Source organism: Ixodes scapularis, unplaced genomic scaffold, assembly GCF_016920785.2.
Source record: "Ixodes scapularis isolate PalLabHiFi unplaced genomic scaffold, ASM1692078v2 PGA_scaffold3__209_contigs__length_174095766, whole genome shotgun sequence".
NCBI lineage: Eukaryota > Metazoa > Arthropoda > Arachnida > Ixodida > Ixodidae > Ixodes > Ixodes scapularis.
The window spans coordinates 121,481,931-121,507,689 of record NW_024609868.1 but is presented as its reverse complement, the minus strand read 5'-3'; the positions used below and the strand labels follow the sequence as shown (position 1 = coordinate 121,507,689).

General features: G+C 45.7%; 2 protein-coding genes across 2 annotated transcripts in view; one reads left to right on the top strand and one right to left on the bottom strand.

Annotated features, from left to right (window-relative positions):
* Positions 1–6,981, top strand: part of LOC121837283 — a 47,069-nt gene extending 40,088 nt beyond the window's left edge. Inside the window, exon 3 of the mRNA XM_042292865.1 lies at positions 6,197–6,981. Within this exon, the coding sequence (XP_042148799.1) occupies positions 6,197–6,403 (207 nt within the window). The 3' untranslated portion in view covers positions 6,404–6,981. The remainder of the gene's footprint in view (positions 1–6,196) is intronic.
* Positions 6,982–22,610: 15,629 nt separating this feature from the next.
* The window catches only part of LOC8034447 (zinc finger MYND domain-containing protein 19), a 54,619-nt gene continuing 51,470 nt past the window's right edge, over positions 22,611–25,759 (bottom strand). Inside the window, exon 7 of the mRNA XM_042292613.1 lies at positions 22,611–24,777. Coding sequence (XP_042148547.1) covers positions 24,578–24,777 — 200 coding nt within the window. The 3' untranslated portion in view covers positions 22,611–24,577. The remainder of the gene's footprint in view (positions 24,778–25,759) is intronic.

Here is a 25,759-nt window from a genome sequence, read left to right as displayed (position 1 = left end):
TGCCGGCGTAGCCGGTCATAATTCGGTGGTAATTCACGTACCCGGTGTCGATGGGCGAAGATGTTGGAACCTATGTGGTCCTGGTGACGTTAGTAACACCTTGGTATCAATTCGACTGGTTTGGTTGCAATGGTACAAAGCTATAACCAGGTGAAAGCGGAGCCCATGCGGAGCACGTCCAGCCGGGGCGCGAATCATATAGCTCTCGAAGTGCGGCTGCTTGCAAACGTCTATACACGTATCGCGGGCCTCATCGGAACTTTTAGCAATTCCGCGAACTGGGTCCCCTGCGCAAGTGATGGCTGATGAGCAAGGCATGTTCCAATTCACGTATGGAACTTTAATCAATATTGCTGGATACGTAGCGGAGTCGGCAGCGCACACTACAGCTATGGGAAGCCAACCCCGCTCGGTCCGATCCGTTCTCTTTTAAATTTTTTCACTTCTGGACAATTTTAGCCCGCCTTTCATGGTGCGTTTTGATTCAGAACATTTCTGAACGTATACCCCATGCATAGAAGCAACGGTAATGCGCTCCTTCGGGATAGACTTTTCTGTCGCCGATGCAAGATGTGCGGTGTATTTCCTTTAATTCCGTGGGCACCAGTTTTCTCCATTACTTTATTTCCGGTTCTGAATTTATCTTCTCTTTTTATTCTTGACAGCATAAACTTCTAGCCAGATGTTCAAAGTTTCTATACATACCTACGGATGCAGATAAACCGTGTGAAGCAACCTCGGCTGACAGCCCCAAAGGGGAGAAGACGTCTGGGCAAGAGTGATCGCTCTCCACTGAACGTATAAAATATATTGTACGTCGCTAGATCGTCAAACAAATTAAAAACAAAAATGTATGAAAGTATACGTTGGAAAGATATTTTAAGTTTAGGCCCAGTTGCTATATACAAGCCACGCTTACAAGACACTTAACATTGAACAACCTTTTTTTTTTTCTTAGTTTACAATTTTGTACCACCGATTGAGGTTCACTGGCACGATGACAACATAATTCATCTGTAAATTAAATCACACAAAAGTCAATCTCAAGTAGTTCAAATGCCCTTCCGTTAGCTGCCCAACTATAAACTACCGTTTCCGTGGGTCAAGCATGGGGTAAGGGAATGGGGTGAAGGGGGGGGGGGGGGGGGGGGGGGGGGAGGGGGAGGAGTACCTGAAAGCAAATACTGTACACGGTTTAATTTTAATTCGAACACTTCTTTTTCCTTTAAAGGAAGTGAGGGAGGGGGCTGAGAGTTAGAGAAGTGCCTTCTTCACCACGTATTCGTCAGGTTCGGCAGACATTAGATCGAAGGACAATCGTCACGGTAAGTTGACTAATTAACAGTGTTTTGTTTACTAATTAGCTAAACACTGTGATTTTTCCATAGTTATTGACAAGTGCTTGCATCGGGTCACATGATTGTGTGAACTATGTTGATCAATTATAATGATAATTCTTTTTATTTTTCGTACCACTTGTAAATGTTTCATCATTAACCTAGATTTTGTTTATTGTTATTTTTCATGTACCTCGCTCCCCCCCCCCCCTTTTTTTTTCTGTAATGCATTTCGGTCGCTGAAGGGTATATTGAATAAATAAATAAATAAATAAATAAATAAATAACTACGAGTGAGGTAGTGGTTTAGATCACGTGGTCACTTGTGTTGTCGGCGCTCCTAACAAGCACACGCTGCCCAGATAGTAACGACATTATTGAAACGACGACGTCACCCTTGCAAGCGTCATTCTGGGCAGGGCTTGCAACGCTATTTATGAGCGCGATTTTTAGATAGGTCTAAAGAACGCGAAACGTTATCATATAATATCTCAAACACTAATAGATATTCGCAAATTCCTTAAATTGGTGTGACCTCCAATAGTAACTGCCGTCAATACTGCAATTCCAACATTACCCCTAAAACAATAAATTAAAAAGTTATTAAGATATTTTAGCTCGTTGATCAACGTACCTTGACGATTATCCCCTCATTTAATGTCCGTCAAGCCCGATGAATACATGGTGAAGACGGAACTTGTCTAACTCGCAGCCCCCCCCCCCCCCCCCTTTTTTTTTATTTTTAAGAAACATATTTTCGACTTAAAATTAAGCACCCTGTATATAGACCAACTCAACTCTCTGACATCACGCCACTGCAGTGTCGCTGCTGTCGGTACTGCGCATGCGCAAATGCTCCACTCCTCCCGAGTTCGGTTTCTGCGCCCGCGCAGTGCCCACACCTGGTGTGGGCACAGTGGGCTCCTTGGAAAACACTGCGTTGATGTACAAGGCTGGGCGTCGATTAAAATTTTAACTCCATTAATCTCCACCCGTTAATCGATTAACTTGTCGATTAGTCGGTTTCGTTCATTTTCATGCATAATGGCTTTAAAAAAGGCAAACTTACTTTTTTTTTTTTTGGGGGGGGGGGGGGGGGGGCTTTGCTGAATATGTGTCAAACGGCAAAATGCGCAATTTCAGATTTTAAATTGATTTTGATGTGTAACTGAGTTTTTAACGATCAAAAGACAACCACACTCCCAAAATATCACTTTAGTTGCAGAGAGAAAAATGGTTGTCGATATTCGCCGGCAACAGCGAACTCCTTTGATTGTTCGCAATAGTCTCTGCTGGGCTAAACAGACCCTCGTACTGCGTTGAAGTGGCTAGGACAGGTATAACCTTCTCCACTTATTTGGAGCTATAAATTTCACCCCTACAGTTTAGTTTAGGTCAAAATTTTACCTACAGTTTGGTGTACTCGTCCACGTGTGCGTGGTGAAAGCGCTGACCTTTTACTTTTTTTCCCAAATTTTAATCGATTAACCGGTTAAAAGAATTGTTCGCGATTAAAGCATTCATTGATTAATCGGTAGGTTAATCGACTAAGTACCCAACCCTACTGTATATCTTATACAATGTGTTAGTAGGAAGAATGCATTCGATAATCCTGAAAAAAGAGTTAATTTTTTTTAAATCGATCAAAATGTAATAAGTGTACAAGTGGTTTAAAGTCAGACAAATAATTAGCACGTATACGCAATACTAAGAACACAAGCTTATAAAGTGGCACCAATAGGGATGGATGAAATTAGTTTATGAACTACGCGCGGACCACTAGCGGGTCAGAAACACTGCACAATGGTCGAACTGACACCATGGAACGTGCAAGTCATTCCATAAGATAGCAACCGTTGTAGCGCGGTCAACAATAGGAGACAACAAGTCTATCAAACAGCGCCGGAGGTGCAACGTCATTGCCCTCATCACCTTTTTGTGGTCGAGTTTTTGCAATCTAATCCAACCAAACGCAAAAAAAAAGAAGTGTGCCGTGACGTTGCGGTGTAAATACGCCATTGTGCAGGGATTCGAGAACTGTCAACAGAGGGCAGTATTTTGAAAGAGGTCTATGCGGAGGGCAAGTTCGTCTGCTCTTTGCGCAGGGGGTAGCGGTGACGTCAGAACGCCGAGCCCTGATTGGCTGATCGAGCCCCCCTATCTGAGCGTCGTCTGCTTCTTTGCAACGTCGTCTGCTCGCAACGTCGTCTGCGTCTGTCTTACGTTTCCTGCGACTTTCGGAAGTGCAGAGGCCAGATTCACGAAACGATCTTACGCCAAAAAAGACAAAACTTAAGAACAAATTCGTATTCACGAAACGAAATTTTCGTAAGTTTTGCGCAGGTTACGGCGAAATCCTACGACAGCTCCGAAGCTGCCTTACGCACTTCTTACGATCAAGTCAGCATGGCCGACAGCGTCGCGGTCGCGACGACCCACGGACGTTTATTTTTCTACGTGAGCTCCTCACGCGTCCTGACTTCAAGCAGCAAAAAAGAAAAGTAAAAATTACTTGAAACAGAGCACGACGAACAAGAACGATGGATCAACAGACACCGGGGAAAAGCTCCAACGGCGACGATTCCACCGAACGCGACCAAACGAGCTGGGCAGTTAGGCCTAGCAGGCACTCCGCGACTCGGCGACCGTCTGCCCACGACCGGCTGACGTGCTGAATGGAATATGCCCGCGCGACCCTCGTGAACCCTTCCCGTGTTATACTTTGATCGCTGACCTCAATTTTAGATTAAGAGGTCAATTTCTTTCTCTTGTTATCTCCTTGTTTCCCGAGGCAACGGTGACTCTCGCGGGTGAAAAAGCGGCGAATCTCCGACAGACGCAGGAAAGGTAAAGCAGCCATCGCTTTGACTTGCAGACGTAAACCGTTAAAGAGTGAGGGGTCTCGCCGCGCACGAATGGAGGTAAAAAGTATTTGGGAGGGAACTTGCGGATACTAAGCAAACAAACCTCGGCGCCCCCCGACACCTCGCCAGTGAGTCCTTTGACTTCCCTCCTTGATGCGCGTCTGCTAGTTGTTAGACGAAAACAACGTACCGCTCGAGTTATTTCGTCTGCCCTCCCTTAAAGGCCAAGTTGAGTTCGCTCCGAAAGTCGCAGGAAAGGTAAGACAGACGCAGACGATGTTGCGAGCAGACGACGTTGCAAAGGAGCAGACGACGCTCAATAGGGGGTCGCGATCAGCCAATCAGGACTCGGCGTTCTGACGTCACCGCTACTTCCTTTCTCATGCGCAGAAGACGAAAATGAGCCCACTTGCGAGGCGTATACGCCTCGCAAGTGGGCTCATTTTCGTCTTCTGCGCATGAGAAAGGAAGTAGCGGTGACGTCAGAACGCCGAGCCCTGATTGGCTGATCGCGACCCCCTATCTGAGCGTCGTCTGCTCCTTTGCAACGTCGTCTGCTCGCAACGTCGTCTGCGTCTGTCTTACCTTTCCTGCGACTTTCGGAAGTGCAGGTCTTTACGAGCGAGCTCGACTTCGTCTTTCAGAGAGGGCAGACGAAATAACTCGAGTGGTTTGTTGTTTTTGTTTAACAACTAGCAGACGCGCATCAAGAAGGGAAGTCAAAGGACTCACTCGCGAGGTGTCCCGAGGCGCCAAGGTTTGTTTGCTAAGAACCGAGAGGTGAGCGTGTTAGTGTCCGCAAGTTCCCTCCCAAATACATTTTCCTTCCTTTCGTGTGCGGCGAGACCCCTGATTCTTTAACGGCGTCGGCGGGTTGGCGCAGTTATAACGCCGTCTGCTTTACGTCTGCTAGTCAAAGCGATGGCTGCTTTACCTTTCCTGCGTCTGTCGGAGATTCACCGCTTTTTCACCGGCGAGAGTCACCGTTGCCTCGGGACAAGAGGAAGAGATTGACCTCTTAATCTAAAATTGAGGTCGGCGATCAAAGTATAATACGGGAAGTGTTCACAAGGCTCGCGCGGGCATATTCCGTTCAGCACGCCAGCCGGTCGTGGGCAGACGGTCGCCGAGTCGCGGAGTGCCTGCTAGGCCTAACTGCCGTGCTCGCTTGGTCGCGTTCGGTGGAATCGTGGCCGTCGGAGCTTTTACCGGGTGTTTGTGGATCCATCGTTCTTGTTCGTCGTGGTCTGTTTCAAGTACTTTTTACTTTTTTCTTGCTGCTTGAAGTCGGGACGCGTGAGAAGCGCACGTAGAAAAATAAACGTCCGTGGGTCGTCGCGACCTCGACGCTGTCGGCCATGCTGATTTGATCGTAAGAAGTGCGTAAGACAGCTTCGGAGCTGTCGTAGAATTTGGTCGTAACCTGCGCAAAACTTACGAAAATTTCGTTGCGTGAATACGAATTTGTTCTTAAGTTTTGTCTTACGCACATTTTTGGCGTAAGACAAGTCGCAGGAAAGGTAAGACAGACGCAGACGACGTTGCGAGCAGACGACGTTGCAAAGGAGCAGACGACGCTCAGATAGGGGGTCGCGATCAGCCAATCAGGGCTCGGCGTTCTGACGTCACCGCTACCCCCTGCGCAAGAAGCAGACGAACTTGCCCTCCGCATTAAGTTGGGCATTTTTCGGGTAGCATTAGGCCTCCTCAATGCAGGGGCTGACCCCCCCCCCCCTTCCCCCCCTTCGGAATCCCTTTCACATGCCCTTGTTTTGATGTCGTCATTCGGTTTGCCAATCACAGGCCGGTTTGGTTTACGCTCGAATTTGGGGCGTCAGATTCGTCCTCTCTGAGTTCCGGCATTTGATTTGGGTTTCTGACCTGAACTGCCGGTTATTGCGGAGGCCCAACCAAAACATCTGTGTGTCTCCGTCCGATCGTCCACAACCTGTGACCATTCAATGTGCTTCATTTTCGCACTGTCATTCTTATCAGCCAACAGGCGCAGCGAGCGAGGCAGGAGGCCTGGAGAAAGGGCAGCTAATCACGGAAGTCCAGGGCGTTCCGACGCGAAGACTGAAGCACGAAGAGGTGGCTATGATGATCGCGGACGCATTCTACGGCTGCGCAGAGCGGGTGTCCCTGCTCGTGGAACAAGGACCTCCCCCACTCATAAAAGTTGACTTGACCAGCGACGACTGAAAAAAAAAAACGGAAGTCTACCACCACAACACTGCGCTTCTTTTCAGCAGAACCAGTCTTCCGTTACAATAGGATTTATTCAGCTCATTTCATTCGAGCTTTACTAGGCATAATGCACTATATATAGCAACCACCTCTTGTATTTCCAGATCGCGGATGTCTCAGCGCAGTGAGTGAAGTGCCAGCAACACAATCAATTGATTGCGGTACTTAGAAAGGAACAGTAGGAAAATTTTTATACTGCTATAGTACAGTCGAGTTTGACTGTATTAAAAAAGTAATTTGTGTTACTGATCATTCAAATATTAACCTATCGTTAAGATTGTGAAGACGAAAAGGTGACGCGCGTGGGCGCGCATGAAAATCTCGCACCATGGCCCCACGTGCTGGCCGATCTTCATAAACCCTTTGTCTGTTCTATCATCTTGCTCTGTTCTGTGCTTCCTTCTCCCAACAGAATCATTTTAAGAGTGTAGTGGAGGTGCGGAGCCATCCTCATCCCCTACATCGAACATTATCCCCGCTATCATCATGCCATACCGCCTCGTTCTGGCAGTCATCCACAGCAGCAGAACAAACACCAGCCCATGGTTTCGTGGCCCAGCCCGTACGAAAATGTCAGATTCAGGCCGGAATGAAAAATGCCGGTTCCGCCTAGACCCAAAATTGGGGCACCAGTTTGTATCCAGCCTGGAACCGCGCAGTTCCAGCCCCAATTTTAAATCCAGGACCGTTGCACCGCCGGGATTCCCGCTGCGCTCACCACTGGACTCTACAAAAAAATTTAGTGTTATGCCCTCCGCCGTTACAACCGAGAGATCGTCGCGATTTCAGACCCAGGCAGACTGGGACTGAAATCGCGACGATCTCCCGCTTGTAACGGCTAAGGGCATCGCACGAAAGACTTTTGTAGAGTCCAGTGGTGAGCGCAGCGGTAATTATGGCAGCGCACACGGTCGTCCAGGCGTCGTCGCGTCGTCGTTAAACACAGTGCCAGTGTTGCCAGATTGGGCTATATATAGCCAAATTGGGCTACAACTTTTTCTAGTTGGCGTCAAAATTTCGTGGTCGGCTATGTGGCTATTTTTGGGCTATTCCTAAGGGTGCGGCGAACTCTTGTCGAACCTCAGGTTCGACGTCGAACTTTGAGGTTCGACTAGTTAATTTGCGAAATCCTAATCAGTTTCGAAAAAAAATTGTTTCTCTTTTGGCTAGTCGAGAGGAGAGAGAGGGAGGAAAGTGGTTTCAAACTTCTACATACTTCGGGGTTTTCACAATGCGCAGAGAAGCAGTGCAAGCAGAGTTCAAGCGGTCTCCCCACAGCGCAGTGGAACAAATCAAACAAACAGATCGCACTATTACCACAGGCCCGGTAGCGCGTCTTCTACCCGGACGTAGACTGAACTCTCCAAGCGCAGCTTTGGTGAAAATTCTTAGGCATCGCCCACTTTAAGGAAAGAAACACAATCAAAAATAGCGTGAACCGGAATGGGGGACGCTCGCAGTGTTGCCATTTTAGCGATTTTGTCGCTAGATTTAGCGATTTTCTATACATTTAGCGACGGATATTTTTAATTTAGCGGCTAGCGACTTTTTTAGTGACTTTGGTGTTCAACCGTATTCTTATTATTTTGAACAATTTTAGAGATGCTCGCGGGTTTTGCTTCTCTAGCCGAGTTTGCTTTGGGTATATGCTCAATTTTGCGGCGCAATTAAAAAATGTCAACACTGTCAACACTGCAGACCATCTCTCCCGCGCTCACGTACCCACGTGCTGTCCGCCAAACTTTGAGGAAATTGTCGAACTGTTTAGGGAGGTGTGAGGTGGACTTAATTTTACCTGGGAATTGCCTGTGAATAACTGCATTCAGTTCTTGCATCCTTTTTTCTGAAGAATATGTCTATTGGCAGTATTGTCCGCGCACCAAGAAAAGAATAGTTTTGTTTGAAAGTGCTCACTTTAAACTGGTAAAGAGGGCTATAGCCTTGACATGTCTAAGTGCGGCTCTAGAAAAAAGTTGCAATCATCAGATGAAAATCAGTCTTGAACGACAAGCAAAAGAGACTTTCGTGGTTACCGCCTATTCGTTTTTCAAATAAAACATTATAAACAAAAACTGTGCTAGTTGTTTTTCACTGTAAGTTAAACTTCTTAAAATACCTGAGATATGATTATTTGAGATTCACTTACTTTAAAAGGGTTTAATAAGCTCTTGGAATTCAGCGAATATTTTAGCGACTTCCAGGTGGATCTAGCGACTGTTTAGTGACTTATTGGTATCAATTTAGCGGCGGGCGCACAAAAAAAGATGGCAACACTGGACGCTCGTATTCTACGCAAAGAAAAATAGACGGGTGGGTTATTGGTAGGGCTCCGTGTTTTCGGAGTTTATTTTTCGTGAAATTCGGAGGGTGTTTTCCGGAGTTTATTTTTTAGCGAAAATTCGGTGTTTATCGGAGTTTATTTTTCGTTAATCCCCAATTCTCTGAAATTCGGAGATTAATTTCGCAGTGTTTCTCATTAAAAATAATAAATAATAACCGGATGTAAACGTATGCCAGATAAAAAATAAAACGTGCTTGTATCAATTAAGATTTCTTCAGTTGAATTCGGCGTTGGTGTCATTGGCAATACTAATTTGTCCCACGACAAACGTCGCACACAAGTGTGGCTTCAATAAACGTCGATACCTTAAAATCAATAAACTGCCGGAGGTAGCCGCAAGGAAGCTCGTAGTCATCCCATCAATCTATCCCGCGGCCGCGCGAGGTGGAGTGGTTAAATGTGTAATAGAGAAGTTTCAACTGCCCCTCTTCCCTATTTTATACAATCTCTATGGTCCTTAGTTTTCACTGTTACCCACAGAAACATACCCTCTCCTTTCTTTAAAACCCAAATCCCATGGCCCAAACTGGAGGCCAAAAGAGTGGCGTTTGTCGTGACACGAATGGTACGATGACCTGTTTCCCTGAACCAACCTTGACGAGACAAGCCGTAAGACCCCCTTTTGACAACGGTCCGAGGCTTGAAAGATAATTATGGTGTCTTTTTCCCAGGACCATCGATCCTGCGCTGCTCAAATTGTAAAAAAAAAAAAAAAAGAAACATTTTTTTTTCTGTTGTGGAAAAAAAAAAGGGGGGGGGGGGGTGGCATGGGCACATAACAATTCGGAGTTTATCGGATAAATCCGAATTGACAAAAATTTTACCGGCGGGTGTTTTTCCGAGTTTTTCGGATTTATCCGAAAACACGGAGCCCTAGTTATATGGGACGAAATGGTGTATGGTGATACCTTTTTTTAAAGAGTTATTTTTTGGTGGTGGGGGTCTTGACATATATATAAGAGCGTTCGTTGTTCAAATAAACTATACACCTTTTTTTCAAGAAAAACTTTCGGGCATTTATTTATTTATTAAAGTACCCTCAGGGCCCGAAGGCATTACAGCGGGGGAGAGCACATACATGAAACAAAGATGTTCGTATACGCGACGCAAAGTCTTACAAGATTTGGTTGTCGGGGAAAAAAGCGACGATTTTGGCGCTGGAACGTGTACGTCTTGATAATATATAAAATATATCCAGCTACATATATTTCAATTCTCCACATAAAGGTGGAAATTAGTAATGGTTCGCGAGGAATCGGACTCTTTTTACTAGAGTTCTTGACGTGAAAACGGGTATGAAAGCTGTGTTTAAGACTTGTTGTCTTGTCCGTTATTTTTATCGTTCCCTGTCTACCGTTACTATGGAAGTTCTTCACCAGCTCGCCTGTGTTTGTAAAGTGTTATAACGGAATAAAACGGTTTAATGAAATCTTTGTGAAATCATTTGATACAAGAGGGCTATATTCGCGTCCGTTTTCAGGCTTCTTTCAAACATGTTTTATTTTGATCCACAGGGCTGGCTTGTTCCTGTCACGTCGTGTTTCTAGGGGTCCTCCTCTCTCGTTTCCACGCCGGGATCCAGCGTCGGGGGTCCAAGTTGAGCCCCCATCCGGTCGAGTCGGGGAGGCTCTCCTAACGCGTCTTTGGCGCCAGCGTCGAAGACGCGTTAGGCTGGATAAATTCTTCCAAAAATGTTGACTTTCTTTGAAACATAAATTATCTTTCTCTTCGTTGTTTTTGCTATCTTGTCTCAGAGCACAAAAGGGTGCCTGTCTCAATGGCTTCGTTTGCCACTCGAACCCGCTATTTGCCGCCTCAGCAAGCAATGTTTCGTTTGGTTCCCTATCCCGATTCGGATGTGACGATACCGGATACAGTCTGGCAGACAAGCTGCCCGACCTCTTGGAGCTCGGGAAAACTTCTGCTGGTAGATTGCCGGTACACGCCTGAGAAGCGAAACCCGAAAAGCTTGCACCCGCCAGCCTTTGACCACGCGAACGCCCTTGCCGAAGATATGGGAAAACGTTTTTTCAGGGAAAATGACCATCCGAATTGGCCATTACAAGCAGTAACACACGACTAGCACAATGATCCATCCGCTCCAAACGACATCATAACGACATACAGAGACAGAAGAGAAATGAAGTACCGAATCTGCGCTAGCACTTTTGAAACCACGTCACCATGTGACCACGTACCTACGTCAAAAGACTCGGGGTGGCACGCAGGAATAAGGAAAATTGTTTCATGTGCTATGCAAGAGATGGTGCCGCTTCGCTTCATCTTCAACCTTCATCCTCAAATGTTTTTCCTTCTTTCTATACCTCACTACGGTGTTCAAATGAGAAAGGGTCGAAACGCGAAAGGTTAAAACGCGAAGGGTGCTTTGCGAATGGGTTCAGACGAGAAGGGTTCAAATGAGAATCGGTTCAAATGAGACGGGTATAAATAAGAAAGGGTCGAAACGCGAAAGGTTAAAACGAGAAGGGCGTTTTGCTAATGGGTTCAAACGAGAAAGGTTCAAATAAGAATGGGTTGTTTCGAGATACACCCGTCCACAAGTTTAGAACCCCGCGGGTTCGAACTGGGACCGCTCCGATCTGACATTTTCGTATGGAAGCCCCCGCCCAGACGCTATGACGAGAGGAAGTCGATCGATGATCGACGATATGTTCTAGTTTTAGACATCAGATCAGTCAGTTATATAGCAATACTATATTACAATGATTTGGGGTATAACTCGATCAATATACGTAGCTTGCAAACGTCGGCATTCATGGGTACTGGTGGTTATTTCTACTTACTGGTTCCTTCGAACCACAACTTTTGCGGTGGGAAACTAACACGGCGAACCGAAAGCTCGCGGTGCATAAAATACTGTCATTGCCACGAATGTCGTCACAGGCAAGCTATGTATACATTAGAATTTATTGAGTAATAACGTGCCACAAAATACTTTGATCACTCCAAGTCTCTGTGACTGCGGCAGTCTTCAACACCTCAGAGCCCCATAGAGAATGCATGAGGTTTTTCACCAAATTAAAAAAATTCTCACATAATAAAGGCTGCGCGGATCTTCTTGAAAATTTCGGCTTTAAAGACATTGAGTCATTATCGAGACACTAAGCGCAACAAATGTTTCATCATAAATTTAATTATATTCTTTAAAAATCATGAAAATGGTCAAAATTGGCTAATTCGGCACTCTTGCGTTCGGAGCGAGTTTACAAAATTATATAAATTCAAACTTAAGAGGTATTGCGCTTAGTGTCTTCTAAATTTATTACGGAATCGAATAATATTCAAATTATTCATGTAAGTCGATTTGTTCCGTAACTACAGCAAATATAAAGAACCAAGGTGTCGGTGCTTGTTTTCGTCGTTTTTAAGGTACCTCTCTCTCCCGTGCGGTGGCGCTCGCTGTCCACGAAATGCGAAATCGTCCGTTCGGAGATCGGCCGGATCGGCACTGTGCGAGGTGTTCTTCCGCGGCCGTATTCCGCGCCCGTATCCTGTTTCATTCTGCACGCCGAGGCGTCAGTGTGCGTGTCTTGCCTTACTGGTTCTCGCTGGGTAGGTCTCCGTGTTTTCGCAAGTGGCAAATTCACCTTGGAGCTATGGGTCGAAGACAACCGTCCTGTGGCAAGCGGACCGCGAGGTGTTCCACAACCTCGCGGTCCGTCAACGCGTTGTGCTTGTTTCTACTTTTTTTTTTTCTTTTAAAAACGGGCTTTTTTTTACGCAAAGTTTTATTTTATCGTTATCCTTCACACAAACGTCCTTCGGCCTTGGGGTCGTGGAAATCGGGGATGAAGCGTGCACAGAGTAGATCGTTGTTTTCCTCCTTTTTATTTTTCACGGACGTCCTGCGACCTCCGTACGGTTCGTGGTCACCGCAATCTAACGCGGGGAAAAACGGGTCGCCTGCTCTGTAGTCAGGGTATTCCTAAGGGAGGGTGATAACTCGCTGTTCTTCTGGAAATTCACATATCACCCAAAAAGGTGACATGGGCAATGATTACGGTATGTTTTTTCCGGTGTTTATTTTTGAGCGAAAATCGGTGCATGTTTTTCTGTGCTTATTTTTTAATCACCAGTGTATTATGGGTTGAACGTCTTGTGATGACGCTAAAAAGCGTTGATAACCAAAGAAAAATGCGATTGGACAAGAACATTTTAAATTTCCAATTCTATTCACATATCCATTACGCTCTTCTCGTGGGAGCATTTATCCTGAAGAAAAATGCCTAAGTCATTGAGCTGTGAACGCATACTCAGTGTACAATCTTTCGGCCTAGAGAGGTATTGCGCACGCTCGAACGCGCTTTACAGCCCAGTAGACGAAGTTGGTGGCACCCAGAAGGCGAGTTTTTGAATGGTCTGTAGTAGGCAAAAGAAACAAATAACAATCAACGCATATCAGCTCTTCAAGCGAAGAGGCGCGTTTCTAAGGTCAATGGTTCCGGACGGCACTAATGTTGTTGGCGTTGTCGTAAGGTGACGTCAGTTCATACGAACTGACGTCATCTTACGTGATCACGTGACACAAACACGTCATCTTACATGATCTCGTTACACGAAATGACGTGATCTTACGTGACCACGCTGCACGAAATGACGCCATCTTACGTGACCACGTAACACGTCATCTTGTAAGTCAACCTCTCCCCACAGCAGCGCGCTCCGCGCTTTCCGGGCCCGTGCAGTGCTGTAGTCGAAAGCAAGCTCCCTATGGCAAGCGAAAGCTTCTGAAGTCTCACATTGAGAATACTCGCAAGCGACCGTCTGTGGAAGCTTCGCACGTTGAGGTTTTTGTTGAGATCGAGCCATCGTGTTCCATTAACTATAGTTGAAGTTATCGTTCAATAAAGCCCTAAAAAATATGAATGTAGTTGGTGTAGACATCAAGATCTAATCAAAAATGCGGTTTGACGTTGTTTAATTAACGTGTATATACAAGTGTAGAAAAAAATGAGTTATTTGTGCATAGATGTTTAAAAAAGTGTTTATTATTCCACACAGGACTTTGGGAGAAGGATGTGTTCAGATTTTTCTTCATGAGCGCAAATATACCTGACGCAATAAATAGTGGCGATTTCATCGTCCCAGTGGTGAGCAGGTGATTTCTTGCTCGAAACAATGATGCCATTTCATAAACCAAGTTCTGTGACATATGCTTTTCCAATGCCTGGTCACTATTTTGTAAACCCTTCAGTCCAAACGAGTATACTTCTGTTTGTTTTTGTTAGCTTAGGAGGGGGTCACAGAGCCTATCTTTTTGTCTTCCTCTAGGACAGACGTAAGACCTTTTCATTTTAGTAGTTGCCTCGCCGGCGGATAGAGGGCGCTGACACACTCGGCGCCATTAGGTTGCTTCAATTTGGTTTGTTTCGGTTTCAATATGAACTACGCTATGTTGCTGTTTTACGTTGTTTTTGCTTAATTTTGTTATACTATTATTTTCTTTGTAGTACACAATCAATGAAACAGTGGTAATGAACCACTTTGAGGACTACGAGGTGTACTTTATTTTAGCCTAAACTGCCGGCTTTTTTACCATCTCCTTTGGTGTATCTGATTGTGGTCGGTTGCGAAACGCCTGACTGATGTACAGGAAAGATTACCATCGTCTGCGGCCGTGCGCGATGACCACCAGTTTCTAGAAAAACAAACTAATGAAGAGACTAAAGGTACGTTTATACTCAACGTAACGTCGACGGGTGCGGCGTAGCGCAGCGCACACTGATACTGATTGGTGGCAGATATCGAGTTCCTGCTCGCCGGCCAATGAAAGGCGCGCGTTCTGCGCTACGCTGCGTTCACTGCGCTCAACGTCGGAAAATAAACAGCCCTTAACACGTGAATGTAAGGAAGCATATCGACAGCTTAATTAGCAATGTGCTGAGTCGGCCAGAACAGATGAACTCGCGAGTTTACTACTTGCTGTTTGGTTTTCGGGGCACCTAACATTTAGTGAATTTCGCAGACTAAAAACGTATCGTGTGGTGACGCAGATAATTGATCTAACCAAGTAGTATCATCGCGGCCTTTTTTTTTTTAACTCAGTACTCGACTATGTTTTGACAGGCCGAGTAGGAAATTTTTTAATTATCAATCCTTCTAAAGTACTCATAAGCAGCATTTCACAATATTGGCCTTAGGAAATAAATTATTTTTATATGAACATTTGCTTACTCAAGATATAAGTGAGAGTCCCGTCAAATTAAATCTGGCATTTGCCTTCCGTAAAATTGGCCAAATAAAATTACATGGCGCAGGAGGAGAAATACCTCGGAAAGCTGAATTCTAGCGCCACGCACCACTTCACGGACCTGTGTGAACAAATATTTAGTTGTTTGAACAGATTCGCTTTGTAAATTTCGGCGTCGCCAGCCACCAAAATTAAACCTCTATTCGCCATCGACAATCCTGGACACTAGTGATTGTTATGCAGACGGCTCTTTTTTCTTTCTTCGGCGTCAATAATTGCGGACTCCAGATACAGGCAAAAAATAAAACAGCGTACGTCAAAAAAAAGAAAAAAATATCGTCATTATTGCGCATGCGCCGAACCCAAACAGCGTTTTGGATTTGCAAATAGAAACGACGTTATTTCTTTGTGCACGCTATTCTAAAACTCGCTACTGTTAAGTGTCTGGATAGTTTCTTACGCGGAAAGACTCAGCCTTTGTGGTAAGATTAATTAAGTAAATGCACTGGTTATCTAAACATGATCAATCAATCACTTAATGACTGTCGAAATGAGAGTGAGCACGGTATACAATTTTTTAAGCTTCATAGGTAAACCGACCAACCGAATGTTTACGTCACAAAAAAAGATTGAGAACCTCAAACACAAGTATGTGTGATATAATGAACAAACAAATCGCCTGATGTTGACGTACCATTATTTTTAGCCTCAGATAAAATACAAGTTAAACGTTTGTTGTCTATCCCCTCCGCGAGTTTCCTCCGATAATCAAAAGAAACTGTTTTCGATATATTATGAATACAAATAACTATACTTTCAGGAAATACAGATAGACTACTTGTGCTGACTATTCTTGACGCTTTCCGATCCTAAATGCGCGATATAAATATACGCGCTTCTTACTAAGAATGTTCCGTCACTTGTAGTAAACAAACCTCGGTTTCATAAGGACCTTTGAACCCTCGTGATATCTTAGTCGTCGAGTAGTTTCCGAAGTAAGACAAGAAAGCGCTGTGAAACGCGACGAAAAACACGGATGCAACGCATCCGCCAAGGCGCGGAGGGGAGAGCGGAGCAACAAGTTGAAGCAACCTAATGGCTGCCGCGTCACGTGGTTCCAAGATGGCAGCGCCCATGCGGAGGAGGATGAAAAGGTCTATACCGCAACACGCATCTGTGGAGCACACAGAGCTATCGCTCTCCTGTTGGCGGTACAGTAGCAGACGACACAACGCAGCTCCGTAGTCTATCGAGGGCACGGCTAGCCGCGGCCCGTAGCGCGACCGTTCAGACTAGGGAAATGGTTTTGAAGAACCGAGAAATGGTATCTTGTGTACAATAATCACATGTCGTTAGTATACTAGTATTCTACTTGCTAAGCCAAATAAATATTTGCAGCTTGTGAGAATATGTTTGCGTGACGATTTACCGTTCACACTCCTGACGGATGTTAGCGAATCCTTCATGTTCGTGGCTCGCAGTTATCGGTACCCCCTCGGAGTGACTTCACCATATATATTTTTTTCTTGCTTGCAGGACATCATAAAAATCACAAACACGCGAGAAAAAAAAATATTATGAGTACGCGTGATTTTGAGCTTCGCAGCTCTAAAGATGCCCGGTAAATGTCGTCCAGCTTGGGAAGAAACTAATCCTTTTTGTTGGAGTTTGACTATCGTATGCTGGCAGCTCGTTTCCGGTCTGTTTTGTCTATACTCCGTTTGACCGTAATTTGGCAACCCTCAGTCAGAGCTGCTGTGAGGGAATCACAGTCGCGGAGCAAAGCACGTGACAGCTACTTTTAGGAGCTGTACTATGGCACCTGCAATGCGTCTCCGACTGGTGTGTTTAGCGTCTTATGCTGGCCATACATCAAAAGTGGTCCCGAAGTGCAACAAATGACGTCACAGAAGACGGAGTGTCACGCTGTTGCATCTCGCGATCCTGGCAATTCATCGTAGAAACGCTAGCGAAAACCACGAGGGAACACGAGTGTCGTTGTCGTCATGGCGTCCCAACGAAAAGCAATTATACAATTTCGATGTTTTTGTAATTCGGTAATTTAAATTACTGTATACAATTTTTAAGAAAGTAAAGACATCATAACCAAATAGGAACTTCCGTGCTAAAACATGCAGTGCGAAGTGAAGACAACTACTATCTTTTTTTTTTTTTTCTTGATGTCCACAAAAAAAAAAGGCTATGCAGCATCGATCCTACCGTTTTTTTTTTTTTTTTTTCGCACATTATGTGATGTCCTCTAACACGAAAGTACCGACGTAAAAGCGCTGTAGAGACGATATAAAAACAAAAATTTAAGTGAATCGAGCTTTGTAGTGGAACGGAAAAAAATAAATAATTAACGACTTTTTACGGTAAACACTTCACCTCTAAGTAGAACTTCAAAAAAGTGACGGTTACGCGCTTTCATGCCCATTTCGACAAAGTTGGTAGAACGATGTATTGCATCTTGTGAATAGACATGTGGAGCAGCATGTTTATGTTAGAGGCATTGTGTGTAATCGCTGCGCAGTACCTGCCAAAAGAAGATATTATTTGAGCACAGTCTCAACCGTTTCCGTCTGTGTGTGCTACGAATACAGCAACTCTTTTCGTAGAAGAAGTGATGAGGAAATGGCGTGCCCTTGATGATACGATTGTGATTATGAAATAAAATTTTTAATCAGCCAATAATTGCGACCTGTCCGGTCGCCTGGAACCCCAACAACAACTATCGTCCTCTGGAAAGTTCATTCCAATATTTACACGTTTTGTGGAGTTCATCGAGCGAATAAGAATGTTCCAACAATGAGCTAAACCTACACGAGTTCCCGAATCCAACACGGCGCTTTTGAATTTTAGCGCCTTAGATAGTTCTGCGAACAGTGTATACTTCTGTGCAAATATTCGTCTAACAGTTTTGCAACGTTGGAAAGCATCGGAATGATTCAGAATCACTGCGGAGTTGATACTCGGGAAGATAAGACGGGCACTTGGGAGAAACGGACCGTGGCATTTGAGACAGGGGCACAACCGGGGGCCAAACGTGCTACAATCGCATACCCTTACAAGGTCATCGCTTGGGCGACCGCGCGCGCGCCCAAGAAACCTTTTTTTTTTTTCTTTTTAGGGGTGGTGGTGGGGCGGGGGGGGGGGGGGGGGGGGGAGGGAGGGGAGGGGAGTGGTGTAGGCGCTGATTGTCTTCCTCCTTTGTGGCTTTTGACAGACGCACAACGAGACTGGCAGAACAAGCGCATGATTCATTTCTTTCGATGGAGGCGTTCTGTCTGTGTATGCGAACATGATTTTTTTCCCCTTTTAGTAGTTAGTTGTTCTTGCCTTGACTCGGGTCCCAGTGGGTGCGTTGTCGTTGTATGCCCACTATATTTTTTTTTTTTAGTTTATGGTAGTTTTTGCGTTCATGGGGTATCAAGGTAGACAAAAAGAAAAAAAAATGAAATAGCGCCTCGACAAAAAAAAAAAAAAAAGTTGTTGCGATCAGGAACGTTTTCAAAGCGATTTTAGGAGCCTGCAGTGTTACCACAGGTGCAGGATTGAGAGCGTAACCCACGCACTTGAAAAGAAGGGGAAGCTCTCGTCTCATTGGAACTCTCTTTTATGGGTTTCCACGTCGCGATTGTCCTTCAAAATCAACTGTCATTTATTTCTCGCTCGTGGCTTCCAAGTACTGGAAGCCACGACTCGAGCCACAATAGTTTTGCGAAATCAAGGTTTCGCTGAAATGGATAACTCTCACGTACAGTTCGACGCGCAATACCTTTGCCGTATTGACTCGCGAGAGATGCCCCCAACACGGCTGAGTATGGCGGTTCTCCAGACCTAACATCTAAATTTTGTTGCCTTACCTGTTACTATTTCGCGCCCATTTTGAGCCATATCAAAATGAAAGCGCATGATAAAATAAAAATGACACTCGTTTTCCGCTCGATGGAAATTTCACGCCAGCTCGCTGTCTTTGCTGGTACCTTGAGCGTTTACCAGCAATGCGGAGAGTTAAAAAAAAAAAAAAAAACACGTACGATGGCATCCTTTGCACACTGATTACTTCTATAACACTGAGCCACCTCGTATCCTTTTGTTTTTCTTTCATGCTACTAATTTCTTTGTGGGCGGCATTACGGCTGTTACGACGCTAAGTCTGTCTGCCCTTCGAATTTGAACTTAGGCTCAGATCAGGGACGAACCAGTTTAAATCGGGAAAATATAATTAACACTGTAGCAAAGTAAATCTATCATATCGATCGGAAATACGATTTAGCACATTCCATCTGAACACATATTGTGCACAGCGAATGCAATAGCGAGTCAGCGTGCAAAACGCCACCACACTGAGCTACCATAACATGTCAGCGATTTTTGCATAGCACCGAGCACGGAAAAGAGAAAACAGTTATTCATTCACATAAACGAAGCAAATTTATTTAAAGCCCAGACACTCTGTACGTCCAATCTAGCTAAGGTTATCAATAGACACGACCATGTCATTTGTCGAAACGGATAAAAGACGTTGGCAAAAATGATTAGACTGAATAAGTGAATCTAACGCACGTATTTTACCAACCGACGGTCGCGCGCCTTCAATACTCTTTCCAATTGTCATTGCGCACCTTGGACACACTTTGGGGAGCAATGCATATTTACATCGCCGCCCGAGGTCTCCATTGAACGTGTAGTGCTGACCCAAATAAAATGCTAACCTGACTCTTAATCGCTCACCGCAAAGGACGATTTCGAACAGGCGGTACTGTAGGTCACTTGAGATAAAAAAAGAAAAACAAGCAATAGAAACGAGCGTCGTAAAAAAGGGGACCGGCATTTTTATTCCTACCTCCGAACAGAAACGAGCGCCACCCACTGCATCACACAGCGCAGAGGCCGGACTCGGCCACCGCGCGACGCGCGTACATACCAAGCGCGCGCGGGGGAAGGAGAAACTTCCTCCGCCGGGAGAACACGGCACATTTCGGGATCTATTTCACGCAGCGGATAACGCGGGCCTTTTCACACCTCGATACTGGCGCCATCTAGAAGTTGCGCGTTCAACCACGTTTCGAGCCGCGCGCCATCTGGTGGCTGAAACGGACGAATAAATAGAGGTACCGCGCCCTCTTAAAGCTATATATATATATATATATATATATATATATATATATATATATATATATATATATATTCAAATTTGTTATGGTTTTAATAATTATTGCTGCATAGCGTCAATACTTTTGTACGAAGCCATGAACTTCCGCGTCAGAGAGTCTGGTTGTCAGAGTTGATCGAGTAGATGTAGTTTACATCCCCGGCGGTGGAGTTCCCGCAGCCTGCATGCACTGCAACCACTCTACTGCAACCTTGCCGAGATCGTTCCTGCTAGGTAACCTCAAGCTCGGCCATTCCGCTGATACCACAGCTATTTTCTAGCAGCCAGAGCCACCATAACCATCATCGAGGCATTACGTAAAATCTCTGCCAGTCAGCCATCACTTCATGTATCAGGTAATATATATCCAGACAGATTCATCTGCTACAAGCTACCAGAGCACGACACGTGATCACCCCAACTTGATAATCCACGTTCAAAGAGTGAAGGATCATGGGCAGTTTGAGCGCGATACGTTCAGTTGCAGCAGGAGGACGCGTAACGTTGCGAAGAGCGTTTGCGACAAGCTTGTACATACAATTTCGTTGACACGCAGTCGACCGTAGACATGAGCCAAGACGCCTTGGAAAAACCTGCTTCCGTAGTCCCCAACGCTCCCCAAAACGAAAAACCAAGGTCCTGTATCCAAACGTCAAGCAGATGCGCCTCGCCGACGGGCGCAAGCAAGCACGTGACCCTCCCTTCCCTTTTCGCCTTCTGATTAGATCTACCGAAACGCAACGCTCTGAAAAGTTGAGCCATGGCACTGTAGCTTCTAGGAGGTGTTGACTGTAGCCATGGTCTCTACTCCCTTGCGTCGCGCTGCGGGCGTTGTGCGACGGCGCGCTTCGAAGGCAACCGCTTCCTGCCGCAAGGACGCCGTTCCGCGTTTAAACGCGTTCGAATGCGAATGTGCGTACAGGTCTTTGTAAAAGGAATGCAATCTTACAGGTTTGTCGACAACCTAAGATCCTCTTCATCCTCCGTTAAAGATGTAAAATTTCTGGAGGTTTTAAACATTGGAAAAAATAAAACGACAAACTAATCATATTTTTCCACCGGGAATTTGGGAAATATTTAAAAATCGCACTGTTAGGAGTATTCCTGCAATCAAGTGAGAAAAATACCAACGAAGGGCAAGCATCAAGTTTTTTTTTTGTTTTTTTCTTTCCTGACAGTTCTTGGAGTGTAATTATAGTAATTTATTATTTTTTTTTTTTTTAGCGAATTCTTGATCTAGATGATCTGCGCTTCGTAACGTACGTATACTCTAGAATACACTGCAATTACCAAACAGCATGTATGATCTCTATGTTACCAGAGCCGTATATGTAGAGAGTTTGGCCATTCGTTGGGAAGTATAGGAGACAAATGAAGCGGCGCCATTGGCCGAAAGCGGGCTGGGCGTGTTCCAGGGCGTCTTCAGAAATTCGAATGTGACCAACTAGAAGCCGGAAATAATACCCTGGCGGTGGTCGCAAGAAACAAACCTGATAACTGCATTGGAGTAACTCTCGATAGCTGAAAATATGGTACACGTGATGTTTCAATCACGCTCATCTAAAATGATGGTGGAAGAGTGCGACTAGCGGAAAGATCGACATAATCGTTACGCCAAACGCCGAGCGCCGGGAATCTGCCGTCAGAGCGGTCACACTTTGTCCGCGCAAAACAGAGTTGAGTGGCGCATTCGTTTCTTACATCTTTCTGCATGATCATGATGAAACAACACGTGAACCCTATTTTCAACCACAAAGAGTTACTACACTTCACTCTTACGCACTTATTAAAACCATATACGAACATAGACCTTCGATGATCAATCGGCTCAGAACTGTTTCTCGCTACCACCGCTAGGGGATCCTTTTCGGCTTCTGGTTGGTCAAGAGAGCATGCCAAGCCCTCTTTCCGAATCTGCCACACGCCCTGGCTCTGCCCGCACCTCCCATTGACCAAACTCTCTACATATACGGCTCTGTATGTTACCAAAGCAGCCATCGGGCGCGTCGAACAACGGGAAGGGGGGGGGGGGGGGGGGGGGGGGTATTGCAAGCTGGTTGGAAACCGTAGTAAAGCCCTTACAATTTGAGCGAGCCGGAGCAAAACAGTAACCGAAATTAAACATTTAATATTAAACCCAAACCGGTACGTATCCGTAATTCATGTGGCGGTTACCGGTTCACTGAAAAGCGATTCGGCGTAATTAAATGTGGGCCGCGATACAATATAACAATTCCAACCGGCAATAATTTAAGCTGATCATGTAAACAATTGGCTTTCCGATACGTTTTTTTTTGTACTCTTATATTATGAATGTTAAAGAGCTTGAAGAATTCAACTAGGAATTTTCACAAGTACAGCATGTAGGTCATCTATTTCATAACCTATTGCCTCTACGAGTTCCATTACAAAATCCCCCCAAAAAACTGGTTACCCAAAGAAAGTACAAAACTCAATTTTGTCACATGGTTTATTCGATGGTCCACATAACAGGGCATCCTCAATTAGTGGACGTGTCTCCCGACATTAAAAAAACAGCTGGCACATCATTAAGAAAACATGCAAAATTAAAGAAAGAGCAACTTAAAATCCAGTCTGTACACAGCAAACAATGACAAAACTTTCAAATGGCAACTGTACAGGAGAAGATGCCACAAAAGCACAAGTAGGTAACACCATTCATACATAATGAAGAATTTTTATGGTAATAAATAAATGTTTGCCAGGTAACACTTGGCAGTTGGGGAGTGGCACAAACGTCGGTGCAGGACAAGTGCCACCCTCCCCCAATCGTAATAAAAGAGCATGCAGACTAGAAACATTGCCATTACAAACAATGAAAGGTTCCCCCCCCATCGTCCGAGCGGGGGAGAAAAACCGAACCCTGTTGGAACGCAGCATCAAAGACTAACATGCCTGCTACAAACAACTCAAAAGAACAATGCACAGGCTGGTAGAAAATTTGTAATAAAATCGGCACACGGTAAGAAACTCGCACACACAGCCCACCCCTCAAAAAGAAATGCAGCGAGTGCATCAGAGATCTCTGCCCATATTTGCAGTTAACCAACAATGCCGGGAATGCTTTGGTTGAGTACGGTGCAGGCATTTGCAAAAGAATAACAAAAAAAAAAAAAGAAAACAAGGGCTTCTGGAGTCATTTGTTCCACACTGAAACAGTGGCCCCCACTGGCAGGCTTGGTGCAACCACCTTTGCAGATGCCTCCTCCCAAGTGGAACGTAGCACTAATTCGTCAGAAGGTTTGGTCACATCGCAAGGTGGAGCACACAAGCTGGGAAAAGGTGCGGCCACACGGCAGAACAACATCCGCTCGTGAATGTGGCAGGCTGTGCCCGTCGGAACAGGGAGCCAAAAGGAGAAGACGTAGATGGCAGTCTGTGCTTGGGAAGAATCCCTGGACTCAATGGCTGGAGGGAGAGACAGCTCAGGCACAAGTTCCCAACACCATGCAGCAACCAGAAACCTGCCCTTCTGTTGAGGCTTCCACAAACTGAATAGGCAGACTGCGTCGAGAATTGCGTACGGACACCGTGGCACGTCCGGTACTGTGAGCGGCGAGACTCGGGCCACAAACACTGGGGCAAACTGACGAGCGTTCCCAAAACAAATATTAACCGGCCAAGAGATAATACTAGCTATTTCGCAATGACAAAGTGAAAAGCATGCAAACTGCCCACAGAAAACAATGAGATCTCGAGAAGAACCAAAACACAATAAAGGAAGGGTAAACCTACAAACACTGAACTAAAGGGGCACACACGCTTTCTCCTCTCTTAACTGTAGCAATCCCAGTATCTGCATAAAAACAAATGCGCATCCGTGGGCCCCGCACACTCATTATTTGTTACTCCAAATATTTACGAAGCCGGAGCGGGGTAGTTCCTTCTCCCACTTAATGTTGAGTTGTGTCCAACTAGGCCACGGCACCTAGGCTGCACGACCCAAACTATTTCGCTTTTGGGAATTGAATGCCTCCCAAAGCACGCATATTATTAACCACACCTCCCGACAGTATAAACGAGTGGAACGCATACTGTGTCGGCCACTTACGATGGGACCGACTCCAACTTGAACCCGAGGCAAATCTCGCATCGTCAACAAGGTCGCACCGGTAAAGCCGAGGACAACACCGACCGTCCAGCCCCTCCCTCCCCCTCCCTCCCCCCAAAAAGGCACCGAAAATTGAGATTCGCCCCGACGACATGCTGGAGTTTCTTTCGCGAGGGTTCCGCAAGTTCATTGATGTCGCTGCACGTCACGACACTGCAGAGAATGCATGGCACACAGGGTTGAGCACCGCGTGGTGGTTTCGGTTTCCCTTCGGCTCCCGGCGAGCGCAAGCCCGGGGGCAAGCGGCGCGGGCCCGGGAGTGCGTCGACTTCTGTGGCGTGGTGCCGTCACCGCTCCGGGGCGCGCTCGCGGTGCGCCTTGGCCCTGGGGCGGCAGTGCCGCTTGTGGAGGGGCCAGTCCCGCTGCTGGCAAAAGAGGCCGCAGTAGCGGGCCGCCTGGCACCGACCGCAGATGCTGAACTCCCGGGGTTCCCGCTCCAGGCTGCTGCAGGGTGGGTAGTGGCACTCGTAGTAGCAGCCCCCCTCCTCTGCAAAGGACAGAGGGTGCCGTTTAAGCTTGGACTCACTCAAACTCTCAGCCAGCCGGCGTCTTTAGCAGACCATCTTTTTGACTCGAAAGCGGAGCGCGTTTCGCAGGCGGCGACAGTCGCAGAAACAAAAACAGGCACGGTAGGTAACAACAAGGAACTGCAAAGCAGACGACATCGGTGCTCTGAAAGAAACAGTAAAGATATCTTATACAATCTTGTGCGCAACAAAGACGAGGACAAAGGCAGAGAAGAGGACACTACAGGGCGCAACTTTCAACTGAATTTTATTGAAAAACGTGTTCCGGTATATATAGTCTCAACCATCGTTACAATGACAACAAAAATACAAAATTAAAGGAAAAAAAACACCATCACAGAGCATAACTGGGAACCAACACTATCTCGTGACAGAGCATAACTGGGAACCAAGATATCCCGATTAACCATTTTTCTAATTGATTATGTGTCAATTCAACATGTTTTATCAGCAAGGATGATAAAATAATGCATTGGCAACTGATATCGGAAAAGCTTGCGTCACTTTTGAGTCGAAAAGATAGTCTGCTAAAAACGCCGGCTCTCGGCGCCGTATGCTTGTTTGTTGGCGCGGTTGGCATCGCGACCACTTACGCCATCTCTTGTCTCCCGTGTGAAACGGCGTGGTATCGTCAGAAGACCTTCGGCTTCGCCGCATTTCCATAGGAGCTAGCCTTTTTGTTTCTTTACTTTTTCTTCAGGTAAGTTCGCTCTTTGCAAATTTTACTAGAAAATGGACCATCTGAGGGCAACGCTGCACAAAGTCGTAGCGCAATAGATTAAGAAACCGAATTTTGCAGTCGATTTAAATAGCCTGGCCACTCCTTGATACACCCAGAAGTTTTCCCACGGTCGTTACTTTCAGAAGCAAGTGCTTCAACTCGCAAAGTAATTCCCGCCGCGCAAAAACGGTTTCGTTTCACAGCCTGACGGCATGGCTGGT